Here is a 17,394-nt window from a genome sequence, read left to right on the forward strand (position 1 = left end):
AAGGCAGGGCCACCAGGTGTGATCCTCACTCTGGAGTTATCAATAAAGGACTAAGGTCATGACAGTTCAAGTCCAACACATTGCCTCATGGAATCATTAACAGAGCATCTAAAGACATAATACTTACCACGGGAACTCCTGGTGCGGTAAGTAGATCCATTTTCAGGACTTTGATATTTTTACAATTTTCTACAAGAAATGGATGATAATGGGAGTGGGCCTTAGATTCAAAGCCAGGCTGACTGGCTGAAAATGGGTCGGTTGGGCCGTCCACCGCTGTCAATCAGCGTGATGACATCACAGCGCGTGTGCATCACCACGCTCGCTCCCCTCCGTTAAAGGGGAGAGCTTCGATCATTTTTTTAACTTTGGCCACTAGGCCACCAGGTAGGGTTTCGGCCGGGCCAGCAGCCTGGCACTCGAGCGGGGGTGCCAGGCTGCCCGTTGGCGGCCCAGCCGAATCCGGAGGCAGTGTTTTGCCGGAAGGTCGGTGCGGAGACGGTGCACCGGCAGAAAAACCTGCCGGGGGCACCATGCGGTGGGGGGATCAAGGGATTCAGCTGAAAATGGCCACTAAGTATTTTTTTATGCCTTTAAATTGGCGGTGTAACCACTTGGGCGGGATGGGGCCCAGGCCGGAAATTCCCCGACCTGGATTTAGGTCAGATCGGCCTGTTGACCCCAAAGCGGCGGCCATTCGATTTTTTAGGAAAGGCCGCCGCAAACGGGCATTATCAGGTCTCTTCGAGGTCCTGAATTTTAGCCCCATTGAGTGTCGTCAACATCACTTTTGTTAAATTTCAAAATATATACTTTATTCATATAAAAATTTACACGATACATTGGAAAGCAGTTCAGTGCATTTAGATACGGTCAGCAATTCCATACAATACATTTGATGCTGACGGCAGTTCCGTTCAATACATTTGCTTGCTTTACATTTCGAGGTACATTTCAGTACAATCCAGGATACATTGTAATACAGTCATCAAATTACGTTACATGTGGCACTATACGGTACACGGAATGGGTGAGGGTACAGTTACATTTCTTTGCAACATACATTACTAAACAGAACTTGCATTATACATGGCACCACATGGGTGTTTTCAGATCATGGTGCTCTATACAAAAAAGTTTTACAAGTACAGCCCGAGGGGGGTTTTATACTGATTCCAGCCCCCGGGTTTACTGTGGCAGAAGGGCTTTAAACTGTGGCTCTTCCCCACCGTGTCTTTGCGGCGACTGCACCAATTTTTAGTGCGTCCCTCAGCGCGTACTCCTGGATCTTGGATTGCACCAGTCTGCAACACGCAGACGTGGACATCTCCTTGCTCTGGAAGACCAGCAAGTTTCGGCAAGACCAAAGTGCGTCTTTCACCGAGTTGATGGCCCTCCAGCAGCAGGTGATGTCTGTCTCGGTGTGTGTCCCTGGGAACAGCCCGTAGAGCACAGAGTCCTGTGTTATGGAGCTGCTCGGGATGAACCTCGACAGCAACCACGGCATCTACATCCAGTCCTGCCTTGCGAAGGGGCAATCCCAAAGGAGATGGATGACTGTCTCGTCCGCACCACAGCCAACTCGGGGGCAGAGTGCCGTGTCTCTGAAACCCCGGCTGTGCATGAAGGATCTGACAGGTAGGGCCCTCCTCACCGCCAACCAAGCTACGTCTTGGTGCTTGTGTGAAAGTTCTGGCGATGAGACGTTCTACCAGATGAGTTCGACAGTCTGCTCGGGGAACCACCCAACAGGGTCCACCCTCTCCTTTCGTAGGGCATCCAGGACGTTACATGCTGACCACTGTTTTATGGCCTTGTGGTCAAAGTTTTTTTTCTGAAAAACTTTTCCACGAAGGACTGGTGGACAGGCATGGTCCAACTGGTGGGGGTGTTTCGTGGCAGCGTGGCCAGACCCATCCTTCGCAACACCGGGGACAGGTAGAACCTCAGCACGTAGTGACACTTGGTGTTTGCGTACCGGGAGTCGGTGCACAGCTTGATGCAGCCGCACACAAAGGTGGCCCTCAGGATGAGGGCCACGTTCGGAACATCCTTTCCTCCACTGTCCAGAGATTTGTACATCGTGTCTCTGCGGACACGCTCCATTTTGGACCTCCAGACAAAGTGGAAGACGGCCCGGGTGACTGCCGCGGCACAGGAGCGAGGGATGGACCAGACCTGTGCCACGTGCAGTAACCCTGAGAGCACCTCACTCCTGATGACCAGGTTCTTTCCTGCGATGGAGAGGGAGCACAGCTTCCACCATCCCAGTTTTTGTTTCACTTTGGCGATACGCTCTTCCCAGTTTTTGGCGCACGCCCCGTCCGCTCCGAACCATATTCCCAACACCTTCAGGTAATCTGGCTTAACAGTGAAGGGAATAAAGGATCAGTCGGCCCAGCTTCCAAAGAACATGGCCTCGCTCTTGCTGCGATTGACCTTTGCTCCCGAGGCCAGTTCAAACTGGTCGCAGATTGTGAGCAATCTGTGGACCGACTGCGGATCCGAGCAAAAGACGGCGACGTCGTCCATGTACAGGGAGGTCTTGACCTGAGCGCCTCCGCTGCCTGGGATCGTCACCCCTCCAATGCCCGCATCCTTCCTGATGGACTCGGCAAAGGGCTCGATACAGCACACAAACAAGACAGAGGAGAGGGGACAGCCTTGCCTGACTCCAGATCTGATCGGAAAGCTTTCAGTTTCCCACCCGTTGATTAGAACTGCGCTACTGATGTCTGTGTAGAGCAGTTGGATCCAATTGCGGATACCCTCCCCAAACCCCATTTTGGAGAGCACGTCCATCAGGTACGTGTGCGAAATCCTGTCAAAGGCCTTCTCCTGGTCTAAGCTGATTAAACAGATGTCCACCCTCCTGTCCCGCACATAGGCGATCGTATCCCTGCCTTGCAAAGGGGCAATCCCAAAGGAGATGGATGATTGTCTCGTCCGTACACAGCCAACTCGGGGGCAGAGTGCCATGTCTCTGAAACTCCGGCTGTGCATGAAGCCACTCACACCTCAACAGCTCTACCAGCTCTGTGTGCATACTCGAAGGCGCACACAGTACAGCCCCCACCAGCTGGTGTGTACGGTTAACATACCCTCCTCCGTCCTTCCTGCAACCCTGTTCTGCATCTTGACCCTCCCTCTCCCTCCGCTCCACTCTACCTTCAGTGGCAGAGCCATCACCTGCCCTGCTGTGGCTCTACACTTTTGCCGTTCCCTCATCAGGTTCCTTCGCCCCACTGCCACCCTATAACCTTTAAAAACCATCTAGAAGGTGTTGGTTTCAACAACAACAACAACTTATATTGATATAGCGCCTTTAACGTAGTAAAACGTCCCACGGCGCTTCACAGCAGTGTTATGACAAAACCGATAAATTTAACACCGAGCCACATAAAAAGAAATTAGGTCAGGCTGGGTCAAAGAGGTAGGTTTTAAGGAGCGCCTTAATGGAAAATAGAGAGGTAGAGAGGCGGAGAGGTTTAGGCAGGGCGTTCCAGAACTTGGGGCCCAGGCAACAGAAGGCACGGCCACCGATGGTGGAGCGATTATAACCAGGGGTGCTCAAGAGGCCAGAATTTGAGGAGCGCAGACATCTTGGGGGGTTGTTTCACCAAAGTCCTGGTTGCCCCTCCCGTCCGTTCAGCAGAGCCCGAGTGCTTGCTCCTTTTCCCATTTGTGAAGTGTCTCAGGACGTTTGCAAAACCGAAGGCCCTACAAAGAGGCACGGCCTTTGATCCTCCGCGAGGTGCACCCACTGACCATACAGGCTGCAGCCGCACTGGGTGGGCACAGCGGAGGGGGATTGAAGTGGGGCGGACTCTCGGCCACCCCAAAGGCCCCGCTCCTCAACCCAAGGCCAATGAACAGATGTAGCTCTCCCTGTCAGCCTCACGTCCTGGCGACGCCTCCCTTGTAAAGGGCTCCCTCGCTGGGACAGAACCTGCCTCCATTCCATCGTACAGCACAGAAGGAGGCCATTTGGCTCATTGGGCCTGTGCCGGCTCTTTGAAAGAGCAGTCTAGTTAGTCCCACGCTCCCTGTTCTTTCCCCCTAGCCATGAAAATTTCTCCTTTTCAAGTATTCATCCAATTGCCTTTTGAAAGTTACTATTAAATCTGCTTCCACCACCTTTCAGGCATGCCTTCCCGATTATAGCTCGCTGCTGAAAATAAATCTTCCTCATGCCGGCTTCTGCTTCTTTTACCAATTACCTTAAATCTGCTTCCTCAGGTTACCGACACACCTACCAGTGGGAATAGTCTTACTATTTGGCTCAGTGGGCAGCACACTGGCCTCTGAGTCAGAAGGTTGTGGGTTCAAGTCCCACTCCAGGAACTTGAGCACAAAAATCTAGGCTGACACTCCCAGTGCAATGCTGAGAGAGCGCCGCACTGTCGGAGGTGCTGTCTTTGGGATGAGACGTTAAATCGAGGCCCTGTCTGCTCTCTCATGTGGACATAAAAGATCCCATGGCACTATTTTGAAGAAGAGCCGGGGAGGGTTATCTCGGTGTCCTGGGGCTAATATTTATCCCTCACTGAACATAACAAAAACAGATTGTCTGGTCATTATTGTTATGTATGCAATAAAGGTTCAAAGTGAGTACTGTTTAACTAAGCAAGGTACAACCTTGATCGGTTTTATTTGGGCCCAAAGTGCCTGACTCTCAACATGGCTGGCCTTTTATACCAGAGCAGCACCATGTGCGTGCTGCTCAGTGGCCTTCAACAATGATGCCATCTGGTGGCTACAAACAGAACGTACACACATTGCTGAGTGTGGGAGCTTGCTGTGCGCAAATTGGCTGCCGCGTTTCACATATTACAACAGTGACTACACTCCAAAAGTAGTTTATTGGCTGTAATGCACTTTGAGACGTCCGGTAGTCGTGAAAGGTGCTATATAAATGCAAGTTTTTTTTATCATCTGCAAATTTGCAGATCGTGTCTCCAACACCTACATCCTGATCTGTAATAAAAACAGTAAATCGCAGCCATCCCCACACACAACCCTGCGGGACGCCACTCGTAACCGGTCTTCAAACAGATGCAAATCCCCTATAACTGCTTTTTGCCTATTTTACTATTGTCAAATGAAGTTGTACTGCAGATAAATGAGAGAAAGCCCCAAGGGAGACTGGGATGTGTGTATTGCTTATTTGGTTAGGGCAACCTGCAACGGCCGACACCTATATAAAGGGCGACCCCTGTAATGTATTTGCTTCATGGGTTCTTTGCTTAAGAATTCATAGCAATACATTGCTATTAAGAATCACTTGTTTGGGAAGAGTTATACTAATATAGCAGGGGGATGGGAACCTATGCAGGGAGACAGAGGGAAACAAAATGGAGACAGAAGCAAAAGATAGAAAGAAGAAAAGTAAAATGGAGGGCAGAGAAACCCAAGGCAAAAAACAAAAAGGGCCACTTTACAGCAAAATTCTAAAGGGTCAAAGTGTGTTAAAAAGACAAGCCTGAAGGCTCTACGCCTCAATGCGAGAGGAGTATTCGGAATAAGGTGGACGAATTAACTGCGCAGATAGCAGTTAACGGATACGATGTGATTGGCATCTCGGAGATATGGCTCCAGGGTGACCAAGGCTGGGAACTCAACATCCAGGGGTATTCAACATTTAGGAAGGATAGACAGAAAGGAAAAGGAGGCGGGGTGGCGTTGCTGGTTAAAGAGGAAATTAATGCAATTGTAAGGAAGGACATTAGCTTGGATGATGTGGAATCGGTATGGGTGGAGCTGCGGAATACCAAAGGGCAGAAAACACTAGTGGGAGTTGTGTACAGGCCACCAAATAGTAGTAGTGAGGTTGGGGACAACATCAAACAAGAAATAGGGATGTGTGTAATAGAGGTACAGCAGTAATCATGGACGACTTTAATCTACACATTGATTGGGCTAACCTAACTGGTAGCAATGCAGTGGAGGAGGATTTCCTGGCGTGTACAAGGGATGGTTTCCTCGACCAATATGTCGAGGAACCAACCAGAGAGCTGGCCATCCTAGACTGGGTGATGTGTAATGAGAATGGACTAATTAACAATCTTGTTGTGCAAGGCCCCCTGGGAAAGAGTGATCATAATATGGTAGAATTCTTTATTAAGATGGAGAGTGACAAAGTTAATTCAGAAACTAGGGTCCTGAACTTAAGGAAAGGTAACTTTGATGGTATGAAGCGCAAATTGGCTAGATTAGACTGGAAAATGATACTTAAAGGGTTGACGGTGGATAGGCAATGGCAAACCTTTAAAGATCATATCGACAAACTTCAACAATTGTACATCCCTGTCTGGAGTAAAAATAAAATGGGGAAGGTGGCTCAACCGTTGTTAACAAGGGAAATTAAGGATAGTGTTAAATCCAAGGAAGAGACATACAAATTAGGCAGAAAAAGCAGCAAACCGGAGGACTGGGAGAAATTTAGAATTCAGCAGAGGAGGACAAAGGGTTTAATTAAGAAGGGGAAAATAGAGTATGAGAGGAAGCTTGCCGGAAACATAAAAACTGACTGCAAAAGCTTCTATAGATATGTGAAGAGAAAAAGATTAGTGAAGACAAACGTAGGTCCCTTGCAGTCGGATTTGGGTGAATTTATAATGGGGAACAAAGAAATGGCAGACCAATTGAACAAGTACTTTGGTTCTGTCTTCACAAAGGAAGACACAAATAACCTTCTGGATGTACTAGGGGACCAAGGGTCTAGTGAGAAGGAGGAAGTGAAGGATATCCTTATTAGGCGGGAAATTGTGTTAGGGAAATTGACGGGATTGAAGGCCAATAAATCCCCAGGGCCTGATAATCGACATCCCAGAGTACTTAAGGAAGTGGCCCTAGAAATAGTGGATGCATTGGTGATCATTTTCCAGCAGTCTATCGACTCTGGATCAGTTCCTATGGACTGGAGGGTTGCTAATGTCACACCACTTTTTAAAAAAGGAGGGAGAGAGAAAACAGGTAATTATAGACCGGTTAGCCTGACATCAGTAGTGGGGAAAATGTTGGAATCAATTATTAAGGATAAAATAGCAGCACATTTGGAAAGCAGTGATAGGATTGGTCCAAGTCAGCATGGATTTATGAAAGGGAAATCATGCTTGAGGATGTAACTAGTAGAGTTGACAAGGGAGAACCAGTGGATGTGGTGTATTTGGACTTTCAAAAGGCTTTTGACAAGGTCCCACACAAGAGATTGGTGTGCAAAATCAAAGCACATGGTATTGGGGGTAATGTACTGACGTGGATAGAGAACTGGTTGGCAGACAGGAAGCAGAGAGTCGGGATAAACGGGTCCTTTTCAGAATGGCAGGCATGTCTAGTGGAGTGCCGCAGGGCTCAGTGCTGGGACCCCAGCTATTTACAATATACATCAATGATTTAGATGAAGGAATTGAGTGTAATATCTCCAAGTTTGCAGATCACACTAAACTGGGTGGCGGTGTGAACTGTGAGGAGGACGCTAAGAGGCTGCAAGGTGACTTGGACAGGTTAGGTGAATGGGCAAATACATGGCAGATGCAGTATAATGTGGATAAATGTGAGGTTATCCACTTTGGGGGCAAAAACACGAAGGCAGAATATTATCTGAATGGTGGCAGATTAGGAAAAGGGGAGGTGCAATGAGACCTGGGTGTCATGGTTCATCAGTCCTTGAAAGCTGGCATGCAGGTACACAGGCGGTGAAGAAGGCAAATGGTATGTTGGCCTTAATAACAAGGGGATTTGAGTATAGGAGCAGGGATGTCTGACTGCAGTTGTACAGGGCCTTGGTGAGGCCCCACCTGGAATATTGTGTTCAGTTTTGGTCTCCTAATCTGAGGAAGGACATTCTTGCTATTGAGGGAGTGCAGCGAAGGTTCACCAGACTGATTCCAGGGATGGCTGGACTGACATATGAGGAGAGACTGGATCAACTTGGCCTTTATACACTGGAGTTTAGAAGGATGAGAGGGGATCTCATCGAAACATATAAGATTCTGACGGGACTGGAGAGGTTAGATGCTCCCGATGTTGGGGAAGTCCAGAACCAGGGGACACAGTCTTAGGATAAGGGACAGGCCATTTAGGAATGAGATGAGGAGAAATTTATTCACTCAGACAGTTGTTAACCTGTGGAATTCCCTGCCGCAGAGAGTTGTTGATGCCAGTTCATTGGATATATTCAAGAGGGAGTTAGATATGGCCCTTACGGCTTAAGGGATCAAAGGGTATGGAGAGAAACCAGGAAAGGGGTACTGAAGAAATGATCAGCCATGATCTTATTGAATGGTGGTGCAGGTTCTAAGGGCTGAATGGCCTACTCCTGCACCTATTTTCTATGTTTCTATGTTTCTCGGCTCACAACTACACACCTCATCGTGGATGACCGAGACCCAATTGACTGGGGTTTTATTGAGTCTTGTGAATATCAAGTGACAGGCTAAGGCACTCACAACTCAACAGCTCTACAACTATTTTAAATAAACAGAGAAAGTCGATTGCTCACAACCACCTGCCTCATCGTGGACCCCCCGAACCCAACTGGCTGGGGTTTTATTGAGGTCGAAATTCAGGTGCATCAGAAAACTGGTGTGGTACTCACCGTGGGAACTCCTCGTGCGGTAAGTAGATCCATTTTCAGGACTTTGATATTTTTTCAATTTCCTACAGGAAATGGATGATAATGGGGGCGGGCCTTAGATTCAAAACCAGGCTGACTGGCTGAAAATGGGTCAGTTGGGACCTCCGTCGCTGCCAATCAGCGTGGTGACATCACAGCGCGTGTGCATCACCACGCTCTCTCCCCTCTGTTAAAGGGAGAGCTTCGATCATTTTTTAACTTTGGCCTCTAGGCCACCAGGGTGGGTTTCGGCCGGGCCAGTGGCCTGGCACCCAAGCTTGGTCAAAGAGGTAGAGTAGCCAGCCTCCTCCTGTAGTCTGTGTGTCAATAGACCTGGTCGAGTTCAGCTTCTGTTCAGGCACGGCCCGAAGATGTTGATAGAATGGAACCCAGTGATCGTGGTGAGGTTCGAGGACATGGGGCGATGATGGGGCTTTTTCATGAGCAACTAACCAAAAAGCAACAAGTAGAACTGTAATTGACATAGAACAATAGGCCAGGGAGCCAATCAGGGTAGAGCACATCCATAACATCTCAGCATCTGGCCACAAGCCTAGGTCTTGGCTTTATGTTACATTGTGTAAGCAACACCTCGGTTTCAAAATGATCATCCTTGTTTTCAAATCCCTCCATGGCCTCGCCCCTCCCTATCTCTGTGATCTCCTCGAGCCCCACAAACCCCCCGAGATATCTGCGCTCCTCTAATTCTGCCCTCCTGAGCATCCCTGATTATAATCGCTCAACCATCAGTGGCCGTGCCTTCTGTTGCCTGGGCCCCAAGCTCTGGAACTCCCTGCCTAAACCTCTCTGCCTCTCCGCCTCTCTTTGTTTCTCTAAGACACTCCTTAAAACCGACCTCTTTGACCAAGCTTTTGGTCACCTGCGCTAATTTCTCCTTATGTGGCTCAGGGTCAATTTTTTTAATCTCATAATACTCTTGCGAAGCACCTTGGGGCATTTCGCTACGGTAAAGGCGCTATTTAAATACAAGTTGTTGTATCGAAGGGGACAAATGTCTCAGGGACAGTTGGTAAAAACCCATTTAATATGGAGCTGTTGCTTCTTAAAGGCAGGCATCATACTTTCTCTCTTTCCTTCATCCTTTTATTCCCCTCCCCTCCTTGCCTCCTCAAGCTGCTGACTCAGGGGGTAACAGTGACCCTACAATACCCTATTCTGTGTATTATGTCTGTAATGTACTTGTGAATGACTCCATGAGGCAATGTGTTGTACTCAAACTGTAGTGACCTTGGTCCTTTACTCGTAACTCCAGAGTGAGGCAGCCGCATGGTGGCTCCCCTTTTATACAGCCCCTGCCACCAGGGCAGGAAACCCCGGTCTCCACCTGTTGCACCCTCTAGTGGTGCCAGCATAGTATATACACAGTGTAAACCTTATTTTATAGTACATCAGGTAAACAAGTCTCCATCTTATGCAACTATACAATGACGACACAGAGAGTATATCTATAGTCTGCATATATAACACTGTGTTTCCCGATTGCTTGTTAACATCCATTGGTAGTTTGGTTCAAAAAAAAGGACAAAATAAATGCATAAAAAGATAAGGGACTGGATTTTCCGCTCCTTTGCGCTGCAGGTTTCGTCCCGGGCGCGGCGTGAAAGGCGTCGGCGAGGTCTCCCGTGCCCCGCCGCGATCCTCCCGTCGGGTTTCACGGTGGCGCTGAGCAGCACCGCCGGGAAGACCCGCGCCGGGTGTGTGCAACGCCTCTGGTTGCGACACCGGCGCGAGTTTTGCCCGACCCGTCCGCCTGAAAGAGCGCCCGTCACGCAGCGCCCGGGAACTCGGAGCAGTCCGGCACAGCCGGCGGCGGAGAGAAAAGTGAAGTACTCCACAGGAAAGTGCGAGCGTTTGCTCCTTTAATTTTTTTTTTTTTAGCGTGGGCAATGTTGTGGGAATGTTTTTTTAAGGTTCCCCCCCACTCCCCCCTCTCGGAGCGCACAAGGCCCCCCGGCACTTTGGCTCGCGAGTTTCCCATCCTTGCCCCACAAAAAGTGCACAGCGCCTCCCTTCGTACTGCGCCCCTGACGCAGGGCCAGAATGCCCAAACTCCCACACTAAAGCGCAAACTATTCCGGTAACTTTCGCCCCGAAAACAGAAAAACCTAAGACCCAGCCCAAAGTCCTGGTGAGGTGTCATTTTAATTCCGATCTCCGTGGAGTGGAATGTCGCAGGGCGGAGGGTGCTTTTACTTGGGACTGAACTGCGAATTACGATAAATCAAGTGAGATGGTTCTGAGTCTGTGGTGAGTGTGTGCTGTGACTGCTCTTCACACTGACAATACCAAAGGAAGCATTTCTTGTGAAGGTGCTAGTCTGAGCTGCAGTTTGTGATGAACAGAGAGGTCAAACCACATGCTGCAGCTGTGATGTAGAATGAATTGAAGCCCTTACTGCAGCTACTGGCAACCAAATTGTAATTTGATCCATTATTGCAAAAAGTATTCATTTGTTTAATTTGTCGGTTTTAATAAGGGAGCTCTTGATTTATTGTTTCGACCAAAATGTTATGGGCGTCGCTGGCAAGGACAGCATTTATTGCCCTCACCCCTTGGCCTTCTCTTTTCACTATTTTATCTCGATGTAATTATCTCCTTATTCTTTACCCCCTCCATCCCCTGGCCTTTGATACCTCTGCTGGAAGAAGATTGCCCAGGTAGAAGTCTACCCTGTAATTTTCCCTCCCCATTGCAAAAGGACAACATCGCCACATGGCTGGTGATATTGGTGTACTGGTTTCTGTGCAAGTATAGCTTGAGGCAAGCGGTGACTCAAATTCCACCAGCTAGTGTCAACCACAACACAAATAAATATGGTCAAAGGGCAGGGCTTCAGTCCCCACATCCTTTATTTATGCGGTGAAATACTCAGAGGATTGTGAACTGTAAGAATGCAAAACAAGGAATAGATTTCTTGTCATCATCATCATAGGCAGTCCCTCGAAGCGAGGATGACTCGCTTCCACGCGAAAAAAGGATGAGTTCCCAGGTGTTTCAATGAAGGACCTAATATTCCCGATCCTGAACTACATCCTGAAGGGTGGAAGATGCCTGTGGGTGGATTTTTTTAACGTGGGGTGGCCGTTGCACACCAGCCGCCACACGGGGCTTGACAGAGCTAGGCCTTGGTCCAGTGGCAAGGGTTAACCAGGACGACTAGAGACCTGTTCTGCTGCATGGGCCTAGTGCGCGCACATATCGCAGTGTGGGCTGGGCCCGTGCTGCCCCTGGGCCGCTGGCCCCGAACTCGCGCCTCCCCTGGGCCTCGATCACATCCCTCCACAGTCTCTCGCCGCTCCTGCTGTATCATAGATACATAGAAAATAGGTGAAGGAGTAGGCCATTTGGCCCTTCGAGCCTGCACCGCCATTCAACAAGATCATGGCTGATCACCCATTCCAGCACCCACCCCCCGCTACACCCCTCCACACCCCCCGACCCCCCCAGCCACAAGGACCACATCCAACTCCCTCCCGAACACATCCAATGAACTGGCATCAACAACTCTCTGCGGCAGGGAACCCCACAGGCCAACAACTCCCCAAGTGAATAAGTCTCTCTCCATCCCAGCCCCAAACATCCCACCCCCCCCCTCCCCCCCACACTGGCTCCAGACCCACCCAACACCGGGAACACTCCCCCCGCACCCAACGTATCTGCCCACGCTCCAATCACCGACCTGGACCTTGATGACGTCACTCTTCGCTGCCGTCGCAGCTCGTGATGCTCCCCGAGGTCTCCACGCTGCTCCCAGGCCGCTGCTCGCCGCTCCTTTTATGGCCCCGACCTGCCGCTGGTGTTCTCACGCAGGTCTTGTAATACATCACCAGGAGTAACAATACCTGGGAAGAGGTATAATAATCGAACAATCCACTAATAATCTAATCAAAGCATTAAATAAAGCCAGAAAAGGCACAAGCAAGTGAAAAACAAAATCAAGGGATCGCTTCGACACATAGAACTTAAGGGAATTGTAAATACTAAATACAGAGATTGCACGGTTACATAAAATCATGCAATAAAGAGGCAATAAAAGAGAAAAATACTCATTTGACTGTGGGTCTGGAAAGTGTCACATTAACAGGGAGATCTGGGGGCCGAAATTGCCACCCTGCCCTAAAGGGGGCGCACGTACCCCGTGTCAATGGTTTTTACCGCCGCGGTGGTTGAGGTCGCCTCTCGAGCGACGTTCCGCTCTTTGTTGCTTTTTGTTTATTCGGATCCGGAAGTCGCTCTTACTGGGGGCGGTGATTACACCAGGGTGGCGATTCCCTGGCGGTGGTAACTCCGGAGGGGCGGAAGTTTGGGCGGGGGGGGGGGCGGGCGCGGAGTGGCCGCCGCGATGACGTCATCACGGCGCCGCGTCATCACGGCTCCGCCCCCTCACTTAAAGGGGAGAGCCCTCACGATCTTAAAACTTGGGTCCGCTGCGCCATCAGGGAGGGTTTCGGCCGGGCCAGCGGCCTGGCACCCACGAGGGTTTGTGTTTGCCAGGCTGCCTGTTGGCGGCCCGGCCGAAAACCCGGGGGCATAATTGTCGTCCCGACATGGCAGTCGGCCAACAAACCAAAACATGGCGGTAGGCCCTCCCCTTTAAGGGAAGCCACACTGCCGTTACAGAAGGCCTCAGCCTCACTGGACCACCGGGTGAAAGCTTGTTTTGGCACCGGCAGACGGGCCGAAGGTTTTCACGGCGGAATTTCGCCTGGGGGGTGGGGGGGGGGGGGGTAGATCGGCGGTGTGCACTGTATCGACGCACTTAGCACGGATCGGCAGTGGCGGAGCGGTAGTGGAGGGAGCAGGGCACCGCCGGGATAACACGGGAGTGGAATTTTGATAATGGCGCCCGTTACAAGAGAAGTCGGCGGCCATTGCACTCCGCAGCATGGCCGCCGATTTCTGGTGTTAAGAGGCCTTCAGGAAAGGGGCAATTTTGGCCCCCCCTGCTCACCAAATTAAAAATAACGTGGCTCAGTAAGTGAAGATAAAATCAAGAATTAATAATTACACGTCAGGAGCAAAATGTCTACTATGTTCATGTGTCTTCAAATATCTGCTGAAACCTGAAGGGCGCCTCCCTGTGGCGGAAAATGGTAAACTAACGGAAGGTGTATCATGGAGACTATCACAAGGAATCTGGTTTAATGTAGTAAAACATCCCAAGGCCCTTCACAGGAGCCATTCTTCAGACAAAATTTGACACCGAGCCACATAAAGAGGTATTCGGACAGGTGACCAAAAGCTTGGTCAAAGAGGAAGTGTCTTAAAGGAGGAGAGGTAGAGAGGTGGAGAGGTTTAGGGAGGGAATTCCAGAGCTTGGGGCCCAGGCAGCTGGAGGCACGGCCACCAATGGTTGAGTGAAGAATATTGAGGATGCACAAAACCGGGGTGTCCTTGTCCAAGAAACACAGAAAGCTAGCATGCAGGTACAGCAAGCAATAAAAATGGCATGTTGTCCTTTATTGCAAGGGGGTTGGAGTATAAGAGTAAGGAAGTCTTGCTACAATTGTACAGGGCCCTGGTCGGACCACACCTGGAGTACTGTGCACAGTTTTGGTCTCCTTATCTAAGGAAGGATATACTTGCCTTGGAGACGGTGCAATGGAGGTTCACTGGATTGATTCCTGGGATGAGAGGGTTGTCCTAAGATGAGAGATTGTGTAGAATGGGCCGATACTCTCTGGAGTTTAGAAGAATGAGAGGTGATCTCATTGAAACAAACAAGATTCTGAGGGGGATTGACAGGGTAGATACTGAGAGGATGTTTCCCCCCGGGCTGGAGAGTCTAGAACCAGGGGTCACAGTCTCAGGATAAGGGGTCGGCCATTTAGGACTGAGATGAGGAGAAACTTCTTCACTCAGAGGGGAGTGAATCTTTGGAATTCTCTACCCCAGGGGGCTGTGGATGCTGAGTCTCTCAATATATTCAAGGCTGAGATCGATAGATTTTTGGAGTCTAAGGGAATCAAGGGATATGGGGATCGGACGGGAAAGTGGAGTTGAGGTCGAAGATCAGCCGTGATCTTATTGAATGGCGGAGCAGGCTCGAGGGGCCTTATGGCCTACTCCTGCTCCTATTTCTCATGTTCGTAAAGGCCAGAATTGGAGGAATGCAGAGGTCTCGAAGGCTTGAGGGGCTGGAGGAGGTTACAGAGATAGTGAGGGGGCGAGGCCATGGAGAGATTTGAACGTTCGATGTCAAGGCTTACTGATGCAACATTGTCACTGGGGTGAAGTCCCAGAAGGGTAGGATAAGAAGAAAGAAAATTGGTGAGAATATTTATATTTTAAAAATAAGCTTAGGATGTGTGAGAATGTGAAACTCGCTGCCACAGGGAGTGGTTGAGGCGAATAGTATCGATGCATTTAAGGGGAGGCTGGACAAGTATATGGGGAGAATGGAATAGAGGGTTATGCTGATAGAGTTACATAAGAACATAAGAGCATAAGAATTAGGAACAGGAGTAGGCCATCTAGCCCCTCGAGCCTGTTCCACCATTCAACAAAATCATGGCTGATCTGGCCGTGGACTCAGCTCCACTTACCCGCCCGCTCCCCATAACCCTTAATTCCCTTATTGGTTAAAAATCTATCTATCTGTGAGTTGAATACATTCAATGAGCTAGCCTCAACTGCTTCCTTGGGCAGAGAATTCCACAGATTCACAACCCTCTGGGAGAAGAAATTCCTTCTCAACTCGGTTTTAAATTGGCTCCCCCGTATTTTGAGGCTGTGCCCCCTAGTTCTAGTCTCCCCGACCAGTGGAAACAACCTCTCTGCCTCTATCTTCTCTATCCCTTTCATTATTTTAAATGTTTCTATAAGATCACCCCTCATCCTTCTGAACTCCAATGAGTAAAGACCCAGTCTACTCAATCTATCATCATAAGGTAACCCCCTCATCTCCGGAATCAGCCTAGTGAATCGTCTCTGTACCCCCTCCAAAGCCAGTATATCCTTCCTTAAGTAAGGTGACCAAAACTGCACGCAGTACTCCAGGTGCGGCCTCACCAATATCCCTATACAGTTGCAGAAGGACCTCCCTACTTTTGTACTCCATCCCTCTCGCAATGAAGGCCAACATTCCATTCGCCTTCCTGATTACCTGCTGCACATGCAAACTAACTTTTTGGGATTCATGCACAAGGACCCCCAGGTCCCTCTGCACCACAGCACGTTGTAATTTCTCCCCATTCAAATAATATTCCCTTTTACTGTTTTTTTTCCCAAGGTGGATGACCTCACACTTTCCGACATTGTATTCCATCTGCCAAACCTTAGCCCATTCGCTTAACCTATCTAAATCTCTTTGCAGCCTCTCTGTGTCCTCTACACAACCCGCTTTCCCACTAATCTTTGTGTCATCTGCAAATTTTGTTACACTACACTCTGTCCCCTCTTCCAGGTCATCTATGTATATTGTAAACAGTTGTGGTCCCAGCACCGATCCCTGTGGCACACCACTAACCACCGATTTCCAACCCGAAAAGGACCCGGCATGGACTGGTTGGGCCGAATGGCCTTTTTCTGTGCCGTATATCCGGTGTAAGTGTGACTGGACTGTTGAGCAGGGAAACTAACTTTCTGAATTTGCTTCTTGCCGTTGGTAGTTATGCTTTTGTCTCCACAGTTGCGTTGACTTTCTGCTCCTGCCTTATGATTGGTGAAAGTGAGAATCAGATACATGATGAGCGACCATTCTCAGGTGAGGGTTTCAACTTGTTTTTAGAAACATAGAAACATAGAAAATAGGTGCAGGAGTAGGCCATTCGGCCCTTCTAGCCTGCACCGCCATTCAATGAGTTCATGGCTGAACATGCAACTTCAGTACCCCATTCCTGCTTTCTCACCATACCCCTTGATTCCCCGAGTAGTAAGGACTTCATCTAACTCCTTTTTGAATATATTTAGTGAATTGGCCTCAACAACTTTCTGTGGTAGAGAATTCCACAGGTTCACCACTCTCTGGGTGAAGAAATTCCTCCTCATCTCGGTCCTAAATGGCTTCCCCCTTATCCTTAGACTGTGTCCCCTGGTTCTGGACTTCCCCAACATTGGGAACATTCTTCCTGCATCTAACCTGTCTAACCCCGTCAGAATTTTAAACGTTTCTATGAGGTCCCCTCTCATTCTTCTGAACTCCAGTGAATACAAGCCCAGTTGATCCAGTCTTTCTTGATAGGTCAGTCCCGCCATCCCGGGAATCAGTCTGGTGAACCTTCGCTGCACTCCCTCAATAGCAAGAATGTCCTTCCTCAGGTTAGGAGACCAAAACTGTACACAATACTCCAGGTGTGGCCTCACCAAGGCCCTGTACAATTGTAGCAACACCACCCTGCCCCTGTACTCAAATCCCCTCGCTATGAAGGCCAACATGCCATTTGCTTTCCTAACCGCCTGCTGTACCTGCATGCCAACCTTCAATGACTGATGTACCAGGACACCCAGGTCTCTTTGCACCTCTCCTTTTCCTAATCTGTCACCATTCAGATAATAGTCTGTCTCTCTGTTTTTACCACCAAAGTGGATAACCTCACATTTATCCACATTATACTTCATCTGCCATGCATTTGCCCACTCACCTAACCTATCCAAGTCACTCTGCAGCCTCATAGCATCCTCCTCGCAGCTCACACTGCCACCCAACTTAGTGTCATCCGCAAATTTGGAGATACTACATTTAATCCCCTTGTCTAAATCATTAATGTACAGTGTAAACAGCTGGGACCCCAGCACAGAACCTTGCGGTACCCCAC

At 49.3% G+C, this 17,394-nt stretch overlaps 1 protein-coding gene across 3 annotated transcripts in view; it reads left to right on the plus strand.

Annotated features, from left to right (window-relative positions):
* Positions 1-17,394, plus strand: part of LOC139239186 (delta(14)-sterol reductase TM7SF2-like) — a 51,395-nt gene that overhangs the window by 10,724 nt on the left and 23,277 nt on the right. For 2 of the 3 annotated variants that reach the window (XM_070867820.1, XM_070867822.1), the window contains exon 2: positions 16,269-16,343. In XM_070867820.1, the coding sequence (XP_070723921.1) occupies positions 16,323-16,343 (21 nt within the window). In that variant the 5' untranslated portion in view covers positions 16,269-16,322. Of the gene's footprint in view, positions 1-16,106; positions 16,184-16,268; positions 16,344-17,394 lie in introns of those variants that run through there. The other variant, XM_070867821.1, reaches the window with a different exon arrangement.

The sequence above is a fragment of the Pristiophorus japonicus genome, chromosome 26 (assembly GCF_044704955.1).
Source record: "Pristiophorus japonicus isolate sPriJap1 chromosome 26, sPriJap1.hap1, whole genome shotgun sequence".
Lineage (NCBI taxonomy): Eukaryota > Metazoa > Chordata > Chondrichthyes > Pristiophoridae > Pristiophorus > Pristiophorus japonicus.